The sequence below is a fragment of the Harmonia axyridis genome, chromosome 7, assembly GCF_914767665.1.
Source record: "Harmonia axyridis chromosome 7, icHarAxyr1.1, whole genome shotgun sequence".
Classification (NCBI taxonomy): Eukaryota; Metazoa; Arthropoda; class Insecta; order Coleoptera; family Coccinellidae; genus Harmonia; species Harmonia axyridis.
In genome coordinates, this window is record NC_059507.1 from 1,685,506 (window position 1) to 1,708,213 (window position 22,708).

Genomic DNA, 22,708 nt, shown 5'->3' on the forward strand with positions numbered 1-22,708 from the left:
TTTTCACCAATGTATGGGGCAAATGGCACTACATGCTCTTCAAGAATGTTTCTTATATACCTATCAGCATTCATAGCTCCATTATCAACGACCACTAGGTCTGTGCGAGCAGTCAAAAATATTCCATACCATAATCGACCCTCCCCCGAAATCAGTAGTATTCAGGAAATTGCACTGAGCATATCTTTCATGTGGACGTCTGTATACAAGGGAACGTCGATCACAATGGTAGAGGCAGAATCTAGACTCATCTGTGAAGAGAACTCTTTCCCAATCAGCCTCTTCCCAACGGATATGCTCTCTCGCAAAATCCAAACGCGCCCTTCGATGGGCTGAGGTAAGAGCTGGGCCTTTTGCCGCGACACGAGGCCTCAAATCATATTCTCTGAGGCGATTTCTTATTGTCTGAGTGCTAATTTGCACCCCATGAGTTTGCTCAAGCTGATTTTGAAAGAGGCGAGCGGTTGCAAACCGTTGTCTCAACGAAGAAACTCTCAAGTAACGTTTTTGAATGGCAGTTGTTACCCGTGGTCTACCCTGTCCTGGTCTTCGGACATTCATACCTGTCTCCCTGAATCGCTGCAACATTCTGGACACACTTGTATGGGAAACTCTAAACCTTTCTGCAATTCTTGTGTATGTCCACCCTTCTTCTTGCAAAACTACCGCTTGGGCACATTCCTCTTGGGTCAAATTGCGTGTTTCGCGTTGCATAGCGATCGAGTGTAGAAAATCAAACGAAAGAAAAACTATTGATCACTAGAATTGATCGAGAACAACTGATTTCAGAATGGAGCCAATACATTCAAAATCTGATAATCTGATCTTTTTTTATTCCTGCTGGGAAAAAACATCTGTATTGAAGAAAAACGTTGAAAGTGGATAACATATGCATGCATAATTCTGATAAAAATAATTATCATTGAGAACACCTTCAGTTGTAGAATAAATTTGAGATTTCCATAATGTGCGTTAATTTTTTTGCGCAGTGTAATTCACATTGTCTACAGAAATTCTCATTGCCACTTTCATAATTTTGACACTCCATCTCTTGGAACTTTGAGCTTTGAAGCGAATCTAACCGATGGTGAATAGGTAAATGACAGATTATGAATATGCGAAACAATTTTTATTATTCGCATAAGTACATTCTAAAACTGATAAGTATGATACTGTTCTGGTCTATTCAGCATGAGTCATCTCTGGGACCTTCCCATATTCCTTCTCTGTTACATTTCAGCTCATACTTGGCATTGTTTCTGCAGATTATAGTTACTATATCTTCGTATAAATATGAATCTCCTATTATTTTGGTTTTTTTCGAAACCTCAGGTTGTCTGCATGATATTCCTGAAATTTCATGAGAATACAACTCAACGATACACAACATACAAATTTATGTTGAAGTTTCAACATAAGAAAACCTCATTGTTCTCTGGGAAGGAGCATAAAAAAAAAATTACTCACTTCTACATTTTCCTTGCAATCTTGTCCATCTTCCAGATCTGGTGCAGCGCATAATATTATTTCCCAACATTTTATAGCCTTCTACACAACCGAAAATGATCGATGATCCAGGAGAATGAGGAGAGCTGTGATGGTTCCCAGTCTTGATCATATTGAATGGAGTTTTTGGATCCCTACACGTTATTTTTGGTACCTTTGATGTTGTTGTGGTTGGCGTGGTGGTAGTTGATATAACTGCGATGGAAAATGTTAATTTTTTTCAATGTAAAGGGTGTTTTTATTAGAGCTCTAGAACTTTAAATTGCAATAAAACAACGATGGATTATTCGATTGACATGAATTTTATTTATCCGCAAGATAATCTTGTGGCATTACATTTTGAATATGATTTCTGGCATATGACCGCCACGGCTGGCTCGGATGTAGTCCAATCTGGACGTCCAATTTTCGATGACTTTTTCCAACATTTGTGGCCGTATATCGGCAATAACACGGCGAATGTTGCCTTCCAAATGGTCAAGGGTTTGTGGCTTATTCGCATAGACCAATGACTTTACATAGCCCCACAGAAAGTAGTCTAGCGGTGTTAAATCACAAGATCTTGGAGGCCAATTCACAGGTCCAAAACGTGAAATTAGGCGGTCACCAAACGTGTTTTTCAATAAATCGATTGTGGCACGAGCTGTGTGACATGTTGCGCCGTCTTTTTGGAACCACAGCTCCTGGACATCATGGTTGTTCAATTCAGGAATGAAAAAGTTAGTAATCATTGTTCTATACCGATCACCATTGACTGTAACGTTCTGGCCATAATCGTTTTTGAAGAAGTACGGACCAATGATTCCACCAGCCCATAGAGCGCACCCTGGATGTAACGGTTTATCGACATACACTTGAGGATTAGCTTCATTCCAAATGCAGCAGTTTTGTATGTTGATGTAGCCATTCAACCAGAAGTGCGCTTCATCGCTAAACAAAATAAAATGGACGTAGTGCGCGATACGTATTCCGCACAGAACCATTATTTTCGGAATAAAATTGCACTATTTGCAAGCGTTGTTCAGGCGTGAGTCTATTCATGATGAATTGCCAAACCAAACTAAGAATAAATCTCTTGACAGCTGTTAAATCGGTCGCCATCATGAACAGTAATGCCAACTTAAAGTTATATACTTCGAAAAAAAACACCCGTTACAATTCAAATGCAGGTAATTCTTTGATTGATTTACCTAAACCAGAAGGAAAAATTATATTTTCAAGATTACTAGATCCGTACAGATTCTTTGTAAAGTTTTAAAATGTTCTTAATAGCTCACCAACACAATCAGGCTTTGGTGGAGTCCAAACTCCCTTTTCAGAACAGGACGAAAATGTAGAACCTACCAAATTATGACCTGGATTGCACTCGTAGACCACTTTGTCTTCAAAATAATAACTATTTCCATAAACCAACCCATTCTCCAGAATCCCTGGAGAGTTACAAGATATTCCTGGAAACATCACAAGTAGTTATGAAGGATGAAAATTGTTCAATTGAATATCAAAATTTTGTTCTTTTTTTGTTTCTATGTAAGTATTTGCACTTCTGTAAATCAATGTTAATTAGTGGACATTGTTTTGGGTATTAATTTACCTGTATATGTTCTTGTTATGAATAAATAAATAAATAAGCCGATGTAAAAATCTTTTCAAAATAGAACATGTGAACATACTTTTGCATTCTCCTTGTAATCCACTCCAAGAACCGTCTTCCAGACATTTTAACATTTCATTACCAATAAGTTCATGGCCTACAGTACAATTGAAATGGACTGTACTTCCTGGAGGGAACTCATGATTTCCATAATTTTCAATTAATACCATATTATCTGATTTTGTTGGTGTTCCACAATTTTTCATTTTTGTTGTGGTGGTTGTTGCAGGTGTTGTGGTTGGAATAACTGAAAAATAATCGAGTTTTAGCATGTTGATATATGTTCAAATTTCGGCAGATTGGGAATGCCCATTCGAACACCGCTCACCGCTTTGTAGATCCCTATCAGTTTGTTAATAACGGGTGTTTTTTTCGAGGTATATAACTTCAAGTTGGCATTACTGTTCGAGATGGCGACCGATTTAACAGCTGTCAAGTGATTTATTCTCAGTTTGGTTTGGCAATTCATCATAAATAGACTCACGCCTGAACAACGCTTGCAAATAGTGCAATTTTATTTCGAAAATAATGGTTCTGTGCGGAATACGTATCGCGCACTAGGTCCAATTTATTTTGTTTAGCGATGAAGCGCACTTCTGGTTGTATGACTACGTCAACAAACAAAACTGCCGGATTTGGAGTGAAGCTAATCCTCAAGTGTATGTCGAAACACCGTTACATCCAGAAAAACCGACTGTTTGGTGCGCTTTATGGGCTCGTGGAATCATTGGTCCGTACTTCTTCGAAAACGATGATGGTCAGAAAGTTACAGCCAATGGTGATCGGTATAGAGCCATGATTACTAACTTTTTCATTCCTGTTTTGAACAACCATGATGTCCAGGAGCTGTGGTTCCAACAAGACGGCGAAACATGTCACACATCTCGTGCCACAATCGATTTAATGAAAGACACGTTTGGTGACCGCCTAATTTCACGTTTTGGACCTGTGAATTGGCCTCCAAGATCTTGTGATTCAGCACCGCTAGACTACTTTCTGTGGGGCTATGTAAAGTCATTGGTCTATGCGGATAAGCAACCCTTGACCATTTGGAAGACAACATTCACCGTGTTATTGCCGATATACGGCCACAAATGTTGGAAAAAGTCATCGAAAATTGGACGTCCAGATTGGACTACATCCGAGCCAGCCGTGTCGGTCATATGCCAGAAATCATACTTAAAATGTAATGCCACAAGATTATCTTGCGGATAAATAAAATTCATGTCAATCGAATTATTATCCATCGTTGTTTTATTGCAATTTAAAGTTCTATAGCTCTAAAAAAAACACCCTTTAGAAGGAAATAATAGACCGATGTGCTGTAATTTACAATACTAAGTGGTACGTCACAACTACTCACTTAAACATGTTGGTATAGAGGTCCACTGTCCAAATTCATTGCAAGTAGTTGAACTTTCGCCTCTCAAAACAAACCCTTCCTTGCATTCAAAATACAATTTATCACCGTACCTATATGACTTCTTATCATTTCTCAAAATCATCCCATTTTCAAAATCGATAATATTTCTGCATGATATTCCTGAAATGATCCTCAATAGAATTCTTTCCGAAAAAAAATTTTTTGTTTCACTTTTAACATACCAACACAACTCGGTTTAGATGGTGTCCAATTTCCATTTTTTCCACAAATTATCTCTTCGCTACCTTTGAGCTTATATCCTTTTTCACATCTATATTTCACTGAATTTCCGTAGAAAAATTCTCTACCGACAGCCAGACCATTATTTACGTGTCCTGGATCTCCACAAGTTATTTCTAAAATTTGATGATTTTTCATTCACATCTCGGGATGTTTGGGAATCTTACTTTTACATTTCGGCTGAGATGGTACCCAGACTCCGTTTTCATCGCATCTGATGGTACCAGCACCTTCCAAATAGTATCCTTCGTTGCACTCGAATGTTACAAAATCCTCAAATTTGTAACTTCTTCCAAAGCTCAATCCATTTTCTATGTTATCTGGTGGACCACATGTTATTCCTGAAATAGTTGGTGATGATTCGAGAAGAAAATATCTGTTTTAGCCTTACTAGTACATTTGGGGAAATTAGGACCCCAATTGCCGTCTTTTCCACAGGTCAATGAACTATAACCATCAAGTTTGAAGCCTTTATCACATATAATGTTCAGAGTATCTCCGAAGAAAGTGCTTTTACCAACTATGCTTCCATGATCTATACGTGAAGGTACTGGGCAACTTATTCCTGAAAAATTTTCTTTATAAGCCAAGTAAATACACTGCGCAAAAAAATCAACGCACATTATGGAAATCTCAAATTTATTCTACAACTGAAGATGTTCTCAATGATAATTATTTTTATCAGAATTATGCATGCATATGTTATCCACTTTCAACGTTTTTCTTCAATACAGATGTTTTTTCCCAACAGGAATAAAAAAAGATGAGATTATCAGATTTTGAATGTATTGGCTCCATTCTGAAATCAGTTGTTCTCGATCAATTCTAGTGATCAATAGTTTTTCTTTTTTTTGATTTTCTACACTCGATCGCTATGCAACGCGAAACACGCAAGACCCAAGAGGAATGTGCCCATGCGGTAGTTTTGCGAGGAGAAGAGTGGACATACACAAGAATTGCAGAAAGGTTTGGAGTTTCCCATACGAGTGTGTCCAGAATGTTGCAGCGATTCAGGGAGACAGGTATGAATGTCCGAAGACCAGGACAGGGTAGACCACGGGTAACAACTGCCATTCAAGAACGTTACTTGAGAGTTTTTTCGTTGAGACAACGGTTTGCAACCGCTCGCCTCCTTCAAAATCAGCTTGAGCAAACCCATGGGGTGCAAATTAGCACTCAGACAATAAAAAATCGCCTCAGAGAATATGATTTAAGGCCTCGTGTCGCGGCAAGAGGCCCAGTCTTACCCCAGCCCATCGAAGGGCATGTTTGGATTTTGCGAGAGAGCATATCCATTGGGAAGAGGCTGATTGGGAAAGAGTTCTCTTCACAGATGAGTCTAGATTCTGCCTCTACCATTGTGATCGACGTTTCCTTGTATACAGACGTCCACATGAAAGATATGCTCAGTGCAATTTCCTGAATACTACTGGTTTCGGGGCACCTTGAAGAGGTTGAAGTCTCTCGAATGGAATGGCCAGGAAGAAGTCTAAATCTCAATCCGATTGAGCAGGTTTGGGACAACCTCAATAGAAGGCTGAGAAGTTCAGAAAATCATCCAGCTACTCTTAATGACTTAGGAATCCAACTCAGAGAAACCTGAGAAGGATTAGATCAGAACATTTCAAGATCACTCATTTTGAGTATGAACCGTCGTTGCCGAGCTGTAATTAACGCAAGGGGTGGAAATACCAAGTATTAAATCACTTATCAGCATTCCAGTATTTTGAAAATTATTTATTTCTCTTCTTTCACATAAGATTCGGTGAAATCCTGAATTTTTCTTCCATTTAATGTGTCTTGTTTCGTTCAAAACATTCCCGAGAGAACATAAAAAATAAGTTATAAAGTCAATGAGTTAACTTTCATTAAAATTGAGATTTTCAGAATGTGCGTTAATTTTCTTGCGCAGTGTATATAATTTTTGATTTTTTTCTTCGAAAATTGTTGAATATTGTGGTACCAAATGGTTATTGTGAAATTAAGCTCCTAAGTAACAAAACTCATCCTGTTACTTAGGATCTCTAATTACCACTGTACCAAATTTATGAATTGCTCTGTTTCAAATTGTATACTATTGGAAAATCTTTTACTTACTAACACATGATGGAATAGATCCTTTCCATTTCCCATCTTCTTCACATATCATTGACTGCAAACCCTTCAAACTATAACCTGTATTACATTCAAAACTGACATCATCTCCAAACTTGTAACTATTTCCAATCAAATAACCATCGAGCAAGTCACCAGGATATCCACAAGAAACTCCTGGAAATATTTATCATTCAGTTAAAGTTTCTCGAGTGAGAAAACCTTACTCACTGGTACAAGATATATTAACATCAGACCAAACGCCATCATTGCAAATAGAGCTATTCACACCATCAGTTTCAAAACCAATGTTGCAATTATAGTCGACAATATTGGACAATTCCTCTTGATAAGCCTCGATTGATTCCTCTACAATATGACCATTTTCTGGAAAAGATGGTAGCTGATCTATCGAACATCTTGGTGGTTTCTGGGTTGTAGTGAAAGGGCTCTCACAAATTGGTGGATCATTGTCCCAAACCCCTATGCATGAAATTTTAATATATTAATATTATAACTTGAGGAATCAGTTTATTGCACTTACCACTTTCTTGGCAGGTTATCACAGATTCTCCAATCAATGTTGTACCTTCTTTACAAGTGACTTCGATTTGTGTGCCAACATCGAATAAGGTTTTTTCTTCTTCGTATATGTCATGGAACATTTCGGCAAATACTGTTATGTTTCCATTTTTTGGTATTTTGAAGGCTCTGCATTGTGGACCTGGAAAATTCGATTCTTACTTGAATTCTCATAAAACCTACCTAGGGGTTGAATTCTCTTTCTGGCTTTTAAAAGGAGAACACTTTGATTTTCATAAATAATACTATAATATAAAGGGTGTTTTTTTTAGAGCTATAGAACTTTAAATTGCAATAAAAAAACGATGGATTATTCGATTGACATGAATTTCATTTATCCTCAAGATAATTTTGTGGCATTACATTTTAAATATGATTTCTGGCATATGACCGCCACGGCTGGCTCGGATGTAATCCAATCTGGACGTCCAATTTTCGATGACTTTTTCCAACATTTGTGACCGTATATCGGCAATAAGACGGCGAATGTTGTCTTCCAAATGGTCAAGGGTTTGTAGCTTATCCGCATAGACCAATGACTTTACATAGCACCACAGAAAGTATTCTATTAAATCACAAGATCTTGGAGGCCAATTCACAGGTCCAGAACGTGAAATTAGGCGGTCACCAAACGTGTCTTTCAATGAATCGATTGTGGCACGAGCTATGTGACATGTTGCGCAGTCTTTGGAACCACAGCTCCTGGACATCATGGTTGTTCAATTCAGAAATGAAAATTTAGTAATCATGGTTCTATACCGATCACCATTGACTGTAACGTTCTGGCCATCATCGTTTTTGAAGAAGTACGGACCAATGATTCCACCAGCCCATAAAGCGCACCAAACAGTCAGTTTTTCTGGATGTAACGGAGTTTCGACATACGCTTAAGGATTAGCTTCACTCCAAATGCGGCAGTTTTGTTTGTTGACGTAGCCATTCAACCAGAAGTGCGCTTCATCTCTAAACAAAATAAAATGGACGTAGTGCGCGATACGTATTCCGCACAGAACCATTATTTTCGAAATGAAATAGCACTATTTTCAAGCGTTGTTCAGGAGTGAATCTATTCATGATGAATTGCCAAACCAAACTGAGAATAAATCACTTGACATCTGTTAAATCGGTCGCCATCTTGAACAGTAATGCCAACTTAAAGTTATATACCTCGAAAAAAACACCCGTTACATAACAAAGATGTGAGTTTCATGTGGTTTACCAATGCAAGAAGGTTTAGATGGCTCCCATTTTCCATTTTTTCCACAAGTTAATGTTTTGGCACCAACAAGATTGTACCCATCAACGCATCCACAATTCACTTGGTCTTCGAAATAATAATTTGTGCCATGAATGAAACCATTCCTGAGGAATCCTGGGGGTCCACAGTAAACTCCTGGAATAAATCCAGGGTTAACTTTTTTGTTTTTTTGATACCTATTGATATCTCACTTCGACAATAAGGCTCACGTTGACCTTCCCATTTTGATGACTTCAAACATTTTCTGCCTCCCTTGTAATCGTTTCCTATTTTGTACCCTTCTTCGCAGTTGTAATGGGCAAGTCTGTCTCTAACTTCTACAAATCCGCTTATCAGTTTCTTGGGCTTCGGGCATTCATTGCAGAAGGCAGAAGGTTCTTTCTGAAAAAAATTGGGTTTTCATCGAATTGGCAGTTCTGAATTGACAGACCACCAGTACGTGTGCTGGCACCTTAAGGCATGATTACCTTGAGATTTCCTTGGATGAAAAACTGGAAATCTGTCCAACTGTAAAGGTCCCCATACATGCCATTCTTACAGTCATGAAAGTGTTTCAAAATGTCATTTTTTTTCAGTACTCTAGACCAGATATCGACGAGTGTCATTCTACCAACGAATGTTTCCGATTGGCTGAATTTTCCACCAAGGGCATCTTGTTCTTGTCCAATTATCATCGAACCATGAGCTGAAAGGATAGTTGACATTTTTCCATGTAGGTGAGTCCTTTTCATATATACCACCTACCTTTTATACTTTTACCAATTGACAGTCCACTACCGAATTGTCTTAGTTTACCATCAATAAACACTTGGTAAATCCCATCTAAGCTTGCCCATGTTGCACAGACGTGGTGCCAAATACCATCATTCAATAAAACGTCAGTAGCTATGTACTTTCCATTTACGTACATGATTAACCTTAAATACAAGATGTAGAAAATGTAATAAATAAAACGGCTGATATTTGGAAATGAATAATGAAATGAAAAAAAAAAAGAAGTACAATTTCCAATAGTGTAATAATATCATACGATATTAATAATTTATCTGGTTAATGTATCAGCAAAATGCCATCAACATAACCATTGTCAGACAGAAGATTTCTACTCTATTACGTAGAACTCATAATCGAAAATAACCCAAGGAGAATGCATGTCATCAAGGGAGAATAGCGATATACCAGTTCCACCCTTATTAGGGATCATCAGTATCGCATAACTCTACCCAAGAAAATGTATTCAAAAATTTGCGTTGGCTTACCCTGTATAATCTGTGAGAGCAAATGCGTTATCATCCTCTATGGTTGCATAGGAAATTAGAGTTCCATAGTTGAAGGTATCAGTTACTTTAACCCACATGCAAATGGTAATCTGCAAAGAAAATTTTACTTATTCATTGAAGAAATGTGATACTAAGTGGTGGATTTTTAGGGTAATGGGATCTGCTTTTTTTTGTCACTTGGTAGGTACATATCAAAAAGTCCCAACGTATCTCTTTCATTTTTGTACTTGAGACTTTTTTGCAAGATATCAATGTATGATTTTCAGAATTGATTATGTTTTATTCAAAATACGAACCTCATGCAAGTCTTTGTTGAATTTCGGAAGTCTTATATAATCAGTTGTCTTATATCTTTCGAATACCAATACATAATTTGAATCATGAAGTTCCTCACAGAACATTCCATGATAAAGTTTAGGACATTCGCATTTGAAACCTGATGGTGAATTGATGCAAGTTCCGTTATTCTGGCATGGATTTGATGAACAAAAATCAATTTTCACTTCACATGACTTTCCTGTCCATCCTTCAGAACAAACACACCTGAAAATTAGTCATTTTTGATAATGTATCACAAAACTTTTTTGAAATATCGAATTTTTTTCGATATTCCTCTGCATTCACTGAATAAATGTGTTGGTTCAATATCTAATAATAATTGATTCAATATACCTGAAACTATTGATAGTTGCCTCAATCTCATCAACATTTTGACATATCGCATTTTTCGGACAAGGTCTATAATCGCAAGGAAGAATGTTGCATCTTTTGCCAATGTATCCCTTAGGGCAGCTGCATTGATAGCTAGTTGGTTTTTCCAAGCAAGTACTGTTGTTCTCACAAATACCATCCTGACAGAAGGAAGTTGCTATTTCACACAAATCTCCTTCAAAACCTAACGAACAAGAAAAATAATTCTGTAGAAAACTATACAAATCTTGCAAGTTTGTATCAAGCATACGTCATCAGTGACGTCATGCCATTGCTAAAATAAACATACTATACTCTTACCTTCAGGACACTCGCAGGCAAATGCATCATCATCATATTCAAAGCATTTGCCACCATTTACACATTTCAGCTTACATATCTTGATTTCTTGTTCACAACTGGATCCAGAATAGCCTTCAAGGCACAAGCATTTGTACTCTAGTTCATTATGGGAGTTGTAAGATACACTGCATGATCCACCATTGCGGCATGGGTTATTTTCACATACTTCGAGGCGTTTTTCACAATGGGAACCTTGATAAACATAATCAAAATTCAATAAGATATTCCCATAATGATGTACAGGATGTCCCAAATTCGATGCTCACTGAAAGCATCTTAAGAACTATAAGACTTGAAGGCCTTATAGTTCTCGAGACGCCTTCAGCGAGCATCGAATTTGGGACACCCTATACAGAGTTTTACCTACCTATATAACCTTTGAAACAGTCACAGTCATAGTGAATCCTATCTCTGCTTATGCAAGTTCCATGGTTGCATATGTTCCTAGACTTCATGCAAATTTCTTCAGCTGTTTCTATGCATTGTCCCACATCCTTGGAACCATATCCTAGGGTTGTGTATCCTTTGGGACATGGCATACATTGGATCTGTCCATAATCATCTTGATATGTACCGATAGGACACGATTTACAGAAAGGTTGGAGAGTTGGTCTTTCAATCACCTTCTTGTAGAGTTTTTTGGAATTCCTGATTGCTTTCTTTCTAGCGTGGGTACCAGGGGGACATTGCTCTGAAAAATGTAGGACTTGGTTAGATCTATCACCATGTAGAATCATTGTGCACACTCTGAATTATGAGAACTGTATGGAAAACGTAGATATATTTCGAAAACTATTAAAATGCTTCTTGGAGAATTATATTTACTCACTTCTGCATTCTGTTATGCTCTTTGATCTCATTTTTCTTGTAGATAAATGCAGAGGACACTGTGAGCATGAAGTACGTCCATAATCTGCATTATAATAGCCAAATCCACAATTTCTACACTTATTTTCCAACTGATAAGTACCTTTTGGGCATTGAACTGAAAAAAACATGTGATTGGTTTCAATGGACTTTAATATAAAAAAAAAAAAATTACCGCATCTATTTTTCCTAGGAATATATCCAGGTGGACATAAAAACTGTGGCTTGCTGAAATGAATTGTGCTATTCTTAACATTCAAATCGGTTAACACCAACGTGTTGTTGTTGTACTGAGATTTTATGTGTATGTTTATTCTCAGTTTTTTCTTTTTGGATCTACCTCTGTTCGAACGATTTTTTTGGTTGATTTCCCTCTTTATGATATTTGTGATTTCTTCCTCCGATTCACTGAATATTCCCTCTAAACATTGTGAATTTGTTGTTACAGTACAATTCGTCTTGCATAGTTTTTTCGATATTATTGTTCTCAACTCGTTTTCAACCTGAAAAAGTCTTAATCTCAATAACGAAGTGCCAAATTTTTGGTAGGATTTGGACTAAGTGCACTAGTTTGAAATAAAGAAAACAAAAGATCATGTTATTTCGCATGGTTTTCACTTACCTCTTTATTTTTTTCTAATTCTTTGCTGCAGTCGAAGTCTGGCTCTAGATCTGTGGTCGCATTTTGAAAAATCTCTTTCGGCTTGATATTCTCTGAAATAATTTAGAATAATATTTTCATTTCAACTTTCTTATAATTCACGTAACTTACTAGTACATTCAGGCAGAAGTAAACCATCTTCGTTATACCAAATATTCTCTGATACATTGCATTTGAAAGTTATGGAGTCCATTGATGTTTTTTTCGAATATGGCGATGACAGAGGTAGCAGAAAGCCCTCGTTGCAAGAAGCCACACAAGTTATTGTGTTATTTTTTCTTGAACATTCGCTTCTTCCATTTTCTGGTGCTTCGAATTCGTCGCATTTTGCTTCTAAAAAAGATTTATTCCATGTTATAAGTGCGTAAGAATTACTGATAATTTTCCAAGAGGATTTCATTTCTGTCATGAGAAATTCTATCCATGTATCAACGAAGACTTTTTTTTATAATTACCTCTAACAGTGATATTCATTTGGCAGATATTCCTATTTCCAGAGTCATCTTCAGCTGCATAGGTTATCGTAGTGGTACCTAGTTTGAAGTATCCAAAACTATGCGATCTGGTCACCTGAAAAAAAAACAATAAAGACAAGAACTTCTTTGAGTCTCTTCAATATTTTTGTCTTACTATGGCGTGGTGCGAATTGTCGTGAATATAAGGCTCATCCCATGTGACATTTGCTCCCTTACCATCTTCACTTAAGAAAGGAGAAGGATTGATGCAGTTCTCGATCATAGGTCGTTCTTCATCTACAATTTCGAAAAAGATTGCATTTGATCTAATTTGAGGATTATCGCCGAAATGATTGGACAAAGTTCTCATCTCCTCAGCACCCCTGAATACAAACCTGATTCCACAAACAAATTCTCACCTTTAACTGTAACAGTTGTTGTACATTTCGCCAGATTCTTGGATGAATCTTCTGCATAATAAGTTATTTCAGTTTGACCTATCAAGAACTGGAAGCTGGAAAGGTTTGCAATCGGTGGTTTGGTCCAGACCACAAGTTCATCATTCGAATTATCTGAAATTTAATATTGAGATACTCGGAAACGCAAAACTCTAAACGCATGATTGAATTAGATCTCACCTGTAATCATTGGAGCCTCCCAAATGGCATACCCGTAATTCAAACCAAAATTAGATCTTGTTGTTATGTTCTTCATACATTTTATAACTGGTGGGGTCACATCTGTCAGGAAAATTAAAAAATTTCAGGGATCTGTTGAGTGTAGGTTCAAATTTTACCTTTGCATGATGTTTCTTCTTTGGTATTCCATGCGCCCAAATCACCAGTACAAATACGTTCCTTTGGACCAATTGTCTCGTATCCTTCGTTGCATGTTATCTTACATTTTTTGCCATTGGCCTGTTTGCCGTAATTGCAAGATGGAGGCTCGATTTTTGCATTAGCGATGGAGGGGAGTTTCTTACATTTTACCGCTGAAAATGAAACCTATTCGTAAAGCACACTGGAGACAAGGAGTGACTATGACAAGTATAGATCTACGAAACATGCACATTATCAAGTAATTTATTATACAGCTTGATAAATAAGTAGTTTATACTTCTTATTTTGATTAGTGCTATCTACCCTATCAGTTTTTTGTACTGATCCTGGGATACTCTGTATATAAAACGAGAGGTATATCAAAATATATCAAGGTATATCAAAGAGAGGCTTTTGTTCAGCAGTGGATGGGATAAGCTATCAAGCTTTTTCCATCCACTGCTGAACGAAAGCAGATCAGAAGAAAGATGATATTATCATCAGCATAACCATCATTAGATGATGATGATATCATTTTTCTTCTGATGATCATCATCATCAGATGAAGATGATGATATCAAAGTATACATTACATTACAGTACTTACGTCTACACATCGCTCTCAAACCATTCCATTTAGCCAATGGCAAACAAGTTCGATGTCTGGATCCAATGAAAATCTTCCCTTTTTCACACTTGAAGGAACAGACTGTGTCGACTGGATATGTCGTTTGATTGTTTTTGAAGGTTATTCCCAGATCACTGTGGACGCAAGACATTAATCCAAACTGAGGGATGGTCAACTTGTCACACATTCTCACTGGAAAAAAAATAGTACAAAACGTGTATCTTGTAGTACTGATCACTATATTCAGTTTCAGAGTTCTAATGAACTCTAGTGTCTAGGATGGCTTCAAGAAGGTCACTTTTACAAGACTCTTCTCCAAAGCATTTTTTGCTTTGACTGGCAATGGTAGGGGATTTTGTGATCTCTAATATCATCAGGAGCTTTCGGAGGTAGCAGTGCCTTAAAAGCAAGCCTGTGAGAAGGTGTAGCATGTTCTTAGACCCAGATATATTTGGTTCTTGTAGTGTGGAAGTTCCGAAGGTAGTTTTTGGATTGATTCATCTCTGGAAGATCCCGCAAGAGTATTTCTCTTTCGATATCCTTCTGTTCAAACACTCCCTTACTAGAGCATTATCATTTACCTCAGAAAGGTTTAAGGTGTTTGAACTCACTTTCTGGCAAATATTTTGGCGTTTTCGTTTCCTACTTATCCAGTGGGCCAAAGATCCCTCCTGAAGAGATCTTATTATTGCCTTATTCAATAATATTTCTTCAGCAGCTACTCTAATATCAACTTTGGAAGTTCAATGCTTCAATAGCACCTTGGTTATCAGAATGAGAACTTTGGTTCTTTGCCTAGCAATGGACTTAACTACTAGACTAGCATTTTTTAGTGTCTAAATATGGCATTCTTGAGCGATCTCAGAAAAAAATAGTACTTACCTTGACATGAAGGAGTTTGTCCTGTCCATGAACCGTTATTCTGGCATAACCTTATACTTGTTCCAGCAAGGTTATAACCAACTTCGCATCTTACCCCACAAGCAGAGTTGATCACATTGTCGCATGACTTTTTCACGAAGTATCCATGTTTTGGTTCGGCTAATTTTTTGCACATTATGGCTGAAAAATAGATTAATCATATGGAATTGCTAAACACAAATAAAATCAAGGACCACTCTACTCTTGCTGGTAGAAGAAGGAAAGCTTTTATTCTTGATGAAAACACGTTAATTCAATATAGAAATAACTAATAAATAAATATTGATTCAACCTTCACATTGGTCCGTTTCATTGGACGTCTTATATCCAGTTTTACACTGGCAACTTCCCTTGCCATAAGCTGGAGGAACAGTGGTGTGGAAAATATCCGGACAAGGTGTGCAAAGATTAGGTCCATCTGAGTAAAACCCTACTGGACATACTGAAATGGGGATAAATATAAAATTCGACGCCAAAATTGTAATTTTGTTGTTCTTACAGGAACATCCCTCTTCTTTCAGCCCAGATCCATAATATCCAGCTGGACACACGCACGAGTAATGGCCTGTTGAAGTACCACAAGTGCAAACAGCATCTTTATGGCAACAGTCTCCTCCTTTACATAGGTTGTCGCATGGGCTGTTGATGCCAAGTGGAATATAGTCACCTACTTTCAAATCTGAAATATTGAAAATCGATTTATATTATTTTATATTGAAAAAAGATAAAAAATCTCACCTACGTGAAGTGCCCTTCTGGCTAAGCTCTCGAATTCTTCAAAACTATCCAAGAGATAGCTGTGTATCTCGCCTGGTTTTGAGGACAACTTGTAGAGTTCTTCATAATTTCCGTTACGTATTCCGATTGTGAATATCGTTATCCCTTGCTTCTTCAGTTCTTCAGCCACTGGTACAGGATCTCCACCATTAGAAAACCCGTCGGTTATGAGGAAAATAACTTTTTTTGATGAATTTCTACTATTATCGAATATCTCCTAGAAATATGGTTATCATGAATATACAATTAAACAATTTCTTAACGTTGCGTTGTTGAAGTGTGTTTCTTTCCATAGCATAACCAAATGGCATAAGAAATATCAACAAAGACAGGGTTACCATTATAACTAATTCAAATTGTATCGTTCCAATTGTATTTTATTTTTTCTGAATACAAAAAATTACCTTCGATTTCTGGAAAGCACCCAAGGTGAAAGTTTCTCCCCCAACGAAGTTAACTGCAGTCAATTGTTTATTGAGCAGAAGACATTTGTTGTTTTCACCACGAGGTATACTGATTTCATCAACATTCTTCAACTGAAACACAATGATACTTATCACTTTGACATTGAAACTATTCTTTATTTACTCACCACATTATCTGAAGAACTGAAAGAAATGATACCCACTCTTGTGTGATTCAAATCCACTGTAACATCACTCAATAACTTCTTCACGAACTTCAACTCACTTCTGAAATTGTCTTTGCCCACACTGGAAGAACCATCTATCAGGAATATTATATCCAACTCTTTGGTTTTCTTTAGAGATTCGATGTTTTTCTTGAAGATTTCACCGAGTATGTCTACTTTAGTGACAACCACTTCATTCTCGAGCACAGATTTTTTGTAAAAGCTGGATTTCTTGTCACCATGGTTCAAGAAGGCACTATAATTTTTTATGTTTCCATATTCAGGTTTTTGTAGGCTTGCTGAATTTAGGAAGGCTATTAAGATTATCGAGATCAGTTCATATCTCTTGAACATTTTGAATTTGGGATATTAAGCAGTCTTCACTAAAACTGGTTGCATTCTAATAACTATTAAAGCTTCCCAAGGGTTCAGTCATATGTTGAACATATGTAGTTGTGCTTTGGAACTATTTGATGATTACGTTACCACTTTTATTGTTTGTTATAGTTGTGTATCTTGATAAAATTGTGTTCACATTGGCCTAAATTAAACTTTTTTATGTACTACTGTGAACTATGGTAATTTGTTATAACTTCCTCCTACAAGGATTAAATGTTTAATGATGTGTGATTGATCTCACGCATCTATAGAGCAATGCTATCTCACTTCCGTATAAAACAGTATATTTCAAGTTATCTATGTCAATGATATACTTTTTAAATTATTTGTAACAAGAGTCCCGCATTGAAATTTTAAAATTCTTAGATCTTGCGAGGCTATTGAAGAATTTTCAACACGGCAAATTCTACGTACAGTTGCTATTTCATTTTCTAATAACGTGCAGATATTAAGATAAAACGTACTCAAATCCAATCCAAAAGAAGTAAATTATTTTTCATCAAGACGATACTCTGTCAAAAATCGATGATGAAAACCATTATCAAAGTGAACGAATTGCGCTTTCAACTGCTCAACCTTGTTCTCTATTTACTCCAGTGATTTGGCATTTTGCAGAATTCAAAAAGAAATGTTCCAGGGAAAAAAATTGCTACAGCAATCGAATTAATCTACATAAAATAATTTGTAAAATGAAATGTGAAGTGTAAAAGTACCTATTAAAATGCATGATGCCAAATTTCTTTTCCACGATATTCTACCCGTATACAGGATCAGATTTTTTTTTTAATATTTATGCTGGTGTCTGGATGCCTAGGAATTCGTCATTTTTTCAAGGAAAGGTAATTATATAGTTATAATTGAATGTGCTAAGCAGAAAGAATTCAGTTAGTCCAAGAGTTTGCAGTCTGCACAAAAAAGTTTTTCAATAGATGCCTGCCAAACTTATCACAACAGAATTTTTTGTACTGGGAGATTGATTGAATGAATGTCTGGGGTGAATAAGATAAATGATGAATGCATTAATAATGAATTTCCATTATTGAGCTTGAAATTTGGTCACAAACCTGAGTGCTTTAGTCTGTAGATGAAAAAATACATAGATGGCACTTATGGAGATCGGAATAATTTTTTAAAATGTTTATTCTGGTACTTGGATGCCTTGAAATTCATTAGAATTTGTCATTTTTGATAAATGGGTAATTATATACTCTTAATCAAATATGATAAAAGTAGAAACAATCAGTTACTTCTACAGTTTGTGGACTGCACAGAAACGTTTTTCAATAGATGGCTACCAATACCAATAGATCAGGCTATAATTTTTTTTTTTTTCATAAAATTTTCCTGATATTACTACATATTCAGAAATTTTTTTGGGGAATTCTTAATTGTGCCATCTAGGAACAGTAGTTCAAGACAAGTTTGGATAAGTATAGCACATTACAGGATTCTATACGTGTTTGGTCGCGGGAGTGATTAGTTCAGTGAAATGCGTATAGATGGCGTGTAGCCAAATTCCTTACCGATTTTGAATTTTCTTTAGAAACACAAGTGTACCTACCTCTATCTGTATTAGAGCTAGATGCATACAAATTTTCATTTTATAATGTATTTTCTCAGTTTTGAGGTGATTTAGGAAGAAACTAATGCTAGTTTGGTATTCAGCATCGAAAATTCTCTATATGATATACAGGGTGTAACTAAATAAGTGTAAAACATTTAAGGAGGTGATTCCTCATCGAAAAAAAGATAGGGTCTTTCATATAAAGAAATTTCATTGAAGCATCCCTTGTTAAGATACAGTCCTTTAAACGGGGTACATGAAATTTGTATAACAATTTTTTTCACAAGCACTAAAAGAGTTACAACATTGAAATTGACCTGACGTTTTCTACTACCAAAAAGACACTTAGCCAGTTATTTATTTGGTTTACCCCATGGTTGTGAGGGATGGAAAACGCTACCCCTAAAATTTATTTCCAATGTAACTTTTTGTCTTATTATTCGTTTACCATTTAAAAGTTCATTTCCGATAGCCTGTTTCATTCTAAACAAAAAATGTCTCTTGTGTGTTTTGCCCAAAAAGAACCAGTTCGCAGCAAGAAATCATTTCACGAACAACTACAGAGATCATAGTCATCATAACTGCGAAAATACGAAACTAATCTATCTTTTAGGTCACTATTAGCGTTTTCAACCCTTTACATCCATGGGGTAAACCAAATAAATTACTGGCTAAGTGTCTTTTCGGTAGTAGAAAACGTCAGGTTAATTTAAATATTGTAACTTTTTTTGTGAAAAAAAAATTTATACAAATTTTATGTACCCCCTTTAAGGGGCTGTATCTTAACGAGGGATGCTCCAATGAAGTTTCTTTATATGAAAGATCCTATCTTTTTTTCGATGAGGAATTACCTCCCTAAATGTTTTACACTTATTTAGTTACACCCTGTATAATTTTCAAGGTGGAAAAAGAATTCTGAATTACGTAAGAAACAAAACATTGCAAGTATTCAAGCAACGCACATCAAATTAAATGAATCAAGAAAATTGCATATTGGTTCCATTTCATCATAACCTTATGATGAGAAAATAACACACAAATTGTACTCTCTATTACCATAATTTTTAAAATTTTATTCTGAATTCTCAATAAATTTTCCACGGTTCAAATTTCTCGAAATGGTATTTATAATAAAATTTTTCGTATGTATTCAAATATTTTTTGACCAAATATCGAATCATCGTTTAAATTTTGCAGTGTGTTCGGTAAATTTGATGCATTCTTCTATTAAATCGCTAGGAAATATTGTTACGAATACTCAGAATGATGAAATCATTATCAATAAAACAATTTGAGTTCAGCAATATTTTCGTAATATTCCTCTATTGGATTAAGTATTTAAAATTCATAGATAAAATATTTCTAAGCATATATCCTAGCAAAGTCAGAGAGTTGAAAACCTACTTCAGCCCAAGGAAACTCCAATGTATAACTATCGAAGGTAATAACGATGATAGATGACTTTGATAACTTAGCAGTAGTGATAATTTATTAATCTGCATTATAATTACCGATAAAAATATTGAAATGGAAGATTGGAATCAAATACACCTCCATTGAATAGATAACATGTATTCTAAAAATTCCATCGTGTTCTTCAATGACGAACAACGTAATATTCAAATTTTGCATCCAGAACGTTTGATAAAACCTGTCCACGAAAAAAATTATAGAAACTTGATTTCGAATACCAACATCATGTCATAAAACAGATTTGATTTGATTGAGACTTGAATTTTTAAATTATTTCAGCTATTTTGTTCGAAAAATTCAAAATTTTAAAGCACTCACTTGAAGTTAGGTGTTTTAGGGAATTTATTCATATTCGTATTTATTATAATTTTTCACGGAGGTTCTGAACACAGATCTGAAGTCAAAACTAGTTAGTGACAGACCATGAAACACTTCGCTTGATAGTCTAATCATTGAAATCACATTTGTTTTTTTTTTAAATTCGACTTTATTAGTTAATTTCAAGAAAGCTCCTCGGCAATCACTTTTTCATTTGAGCCAAATTTCTTTCCCTGGAGCATTCTTTTGAGGCCTGCAAAGATCTAGTAATCACTCAGGATCAGATCTGGAGAATAAGCTGGTTGGTAAAGCTGTTGGAAGCCCAATTCCTTCAATTTGATTATAAAGGATGTTTTTTTTAAAACTATAGAACTTTAAATAGCAATAAAACAACGATGGATTATTCGATTGATATGAATTTTTCATCCGCAAGATAATCTTGTGGCATTACATTTTAAATATGATTTCTGGCATATGACCGCCACGGCTGGCTCGGATGTAGTCCAATCTGGACGTCCAATTTTCGATTACTTTTTCCAACATCTGTGGCCGTATATCGGCAATAACACGACGAATGTTGTCTTCCAAATGGTCAAGGATTTGATTGATTACATAGCCCCACAGAAAGTAGTCTAGCGGTGTTAAATCACAAGATCTTGGAGGCCAATTCACAGGTCCAAAACGTGAAATTAGGCGGTCACCAAACGTGTCTTTCAATAAATCGATTGTGGCACGAGCTGTGTGACATGTTGCGCCGACTTTTTGGAACCCCAGCTCCTGGACATCATGGTTGTTCAATTCAGGAATGGAAAAGTTAGTAATCATGGCTTTATACCGATCACCATTGACTGTAACGTTCTGGCCATCATCGTTTTTGAAGAAGTACGGACCAATGATTCCACCAGCCCATAAAGCACACCAAACAGTCAGTTTTTCTGGATGTAACGGTGTTTCGACATACACTTGAGGATTAGCTTCACTCCAAATGCGGCAGTTTTGTTTGTTGACGTAGCCATTCAACCAGAAGTGCGCTAATGGACGTAGTGCGCGATACGTATTCCGCACAGAACCATTATTTTCAAAATAAAATTGCACTTTTTGCAAGGGTTGTTCAGGCGTGAGTCTATTCACGATGAATTGCCAAACCAAACTGAGAATAAATCACTTGACAGCTGTTAAATCGGTCGCCATCTTGAACAGTATTGCCAACTTAAAGTTATATACCTCGAAAAAAAAACACCCTATAGTTTTCATCGATTTTGACGAGGAGCATTGTTTTGGTGGAAGATTTTTTTTTCTTTTGCATTTCAGGACGTTTTTTCTTCATTTCTGCACTCAATCGATCCAATGAAGATTTAACAGAAACTTGTCAAAGAATGTAAAAAAAAGGAATTAAACTTTTATGTAGATACCTAAATGACCATTTGAAAAAAAGAGAAAATGAATCGGAAGAACAGAGAAATGTTTGGCACAGACTCCAGCAGCTTTGTTTACTATTTCATAACATCCTTCCGCATAATTTTTTCCATATGATTATATCCACTGACTTCATACCTCTTTCTCTTAAGTATTACCTAATCCTTAAGGTAACCAGTTATGTGAACCAGTATGAAACAACATCTTCCAACTCTCACTTTCATCTGAATCGTAGAACGCAAAACTTTCTATACCAAATATTATAGTGTCGTTTTCAGTTCCAATCTCCGTGTTAAAATAAGTTTATGTAGCTTATAAATCCTAACAATTCGTTATCGCCCTTTCCAGGCAAAAATCAACAATTCTACATCATTTTAGGTCAATTGGGTCAACAGAAATCCTTCTGGCTTGTGGCGATTCTCGTCTGAAGATAAGTTAGTACAGAAGTTTAGTTATAGCAGATGTGGTGTGGTTCATAAAGTGGACATGTATTTCTTCAACAATAATAATCGGTGAGTTCGCTGTTCTCTTAGAACTTACTTACGAGTCTGTCACAATCACTTTTTCCTCGACAAATCAACCAGAAGAAAACTAGAATGTATATAGAGTGTTAGTGAATAAGTATCAAAACTTTAAGGGGATGATTCTGCATGAAGACTAATGACAGTTGGCTATATAAATTTCGAAGCC

At 36.1% G+C, this 22,708-nt stretch overlaps 2 protein-coding genes across 2 annotated transcripts in view; one reads left to right on the forward strand and one right to left on the reverse strand.

Annotated features, from left to right (window-relative positions):
* Positions 1–1,114: 1,114 nt before the first annotated feature.
* On the reverse strand, positions 1,115–17,708 carry LOC123684468 (sushi, von Willebrand factor type A, EGF and pentraxin domain-containing protein 1-like). The gene is made up of 36 exons (XM_045623740.1): positions 16,810–17,708; positions 16,622–16,753; positions 16,179–16,434; positions 15,940–16,119; positions 15,733–15,882; positions 15,402–15,581; positions 14,499–14,711; positions 13,870–14,064; positions 13,712–13,813; positions 13,493–13,645; positions 13,249–13,370; positions 13,074–13,188; positions 12,730–12,951; positions 12,580–12,671; positions 12,133–12,460; positions 11,920–12,075; positions 11,458–11,781; positions 11,049–11,282; positions 10,710–10,932; positions 10,334–10,580; positions 10,017–10,126; positions 9,502–9,674; positions 9,225–9,442; positions 8,949–9,138; positions 8,719–8,892; positions 7,462–7,641; positions 7,143–7,400; positions 6,921–7,100; positions 5,215–5,388; positions 4,991–5,164; positions 4,766–4,939; positions 4,524–4,703; positions 3,180–3,407; positions 2,784–2,957; positions 1,468–1,701; positions 1,115–1,350 (listed from the first exon to the last, which is right to left on the reverse strand). The coding sequence occupies exons 1-36, from the start codon at positions 17,200–17,202 to the stop codon at positions 1,187–1,189; spliced, it is 7,002 nt and encodes a 2,333-aa protein (XP_045479696.1). The 5' UTR covers positions 17,203–17,708; the 3' UTR covers positions 1,115–1,186.
* A 4,530-nt stretch (positions 17,709–22,238) lies between these two features.
* LOC123685426 (ATP-binding cassette sub-family G member 4) overlaps positions 22,239–22,708 on the forward strand; it is a 32,447-nt gene continuing 31,977 nt past the window's right edge. Inside the window, exon 1 of the mRNA XM_045625119.1 lies at positions 22,239–22,530. Within this exon, the coding sequence (XP_045481075.1) occupies positions 22,505–22,530 (26 nt within the window). The 5' untranslated portion in view covers positions 22,239–22,504. The remainder of the gene's footprint in view (positions 22,531–22,708) is intronic.

Bases quoted from the DNA above. Each gene is read 5' to 3' on its own strand.
- LOC123684468 (XM_045623740.1), bottom strand. From the start codon at position 17,202: ATGTTCAAGAGATATGAACTGATCTCGATAATCTTAATAGCCTTCCTA. The intron at 10,127-10,333 runs GTTCGTATTTTG...TTTTCTTTGCAG, and splicing joins TCAACAAAGACTTGCATGAG to ATTACCATTTGCATGTGGGT. The intron at 3,408-4,523 runs GTGAGTAGTTGT...ATTATTTTTCAG, and splicing joins CTCTATACCAACATGTTTAA to TTATTCCAACCACAACACCT.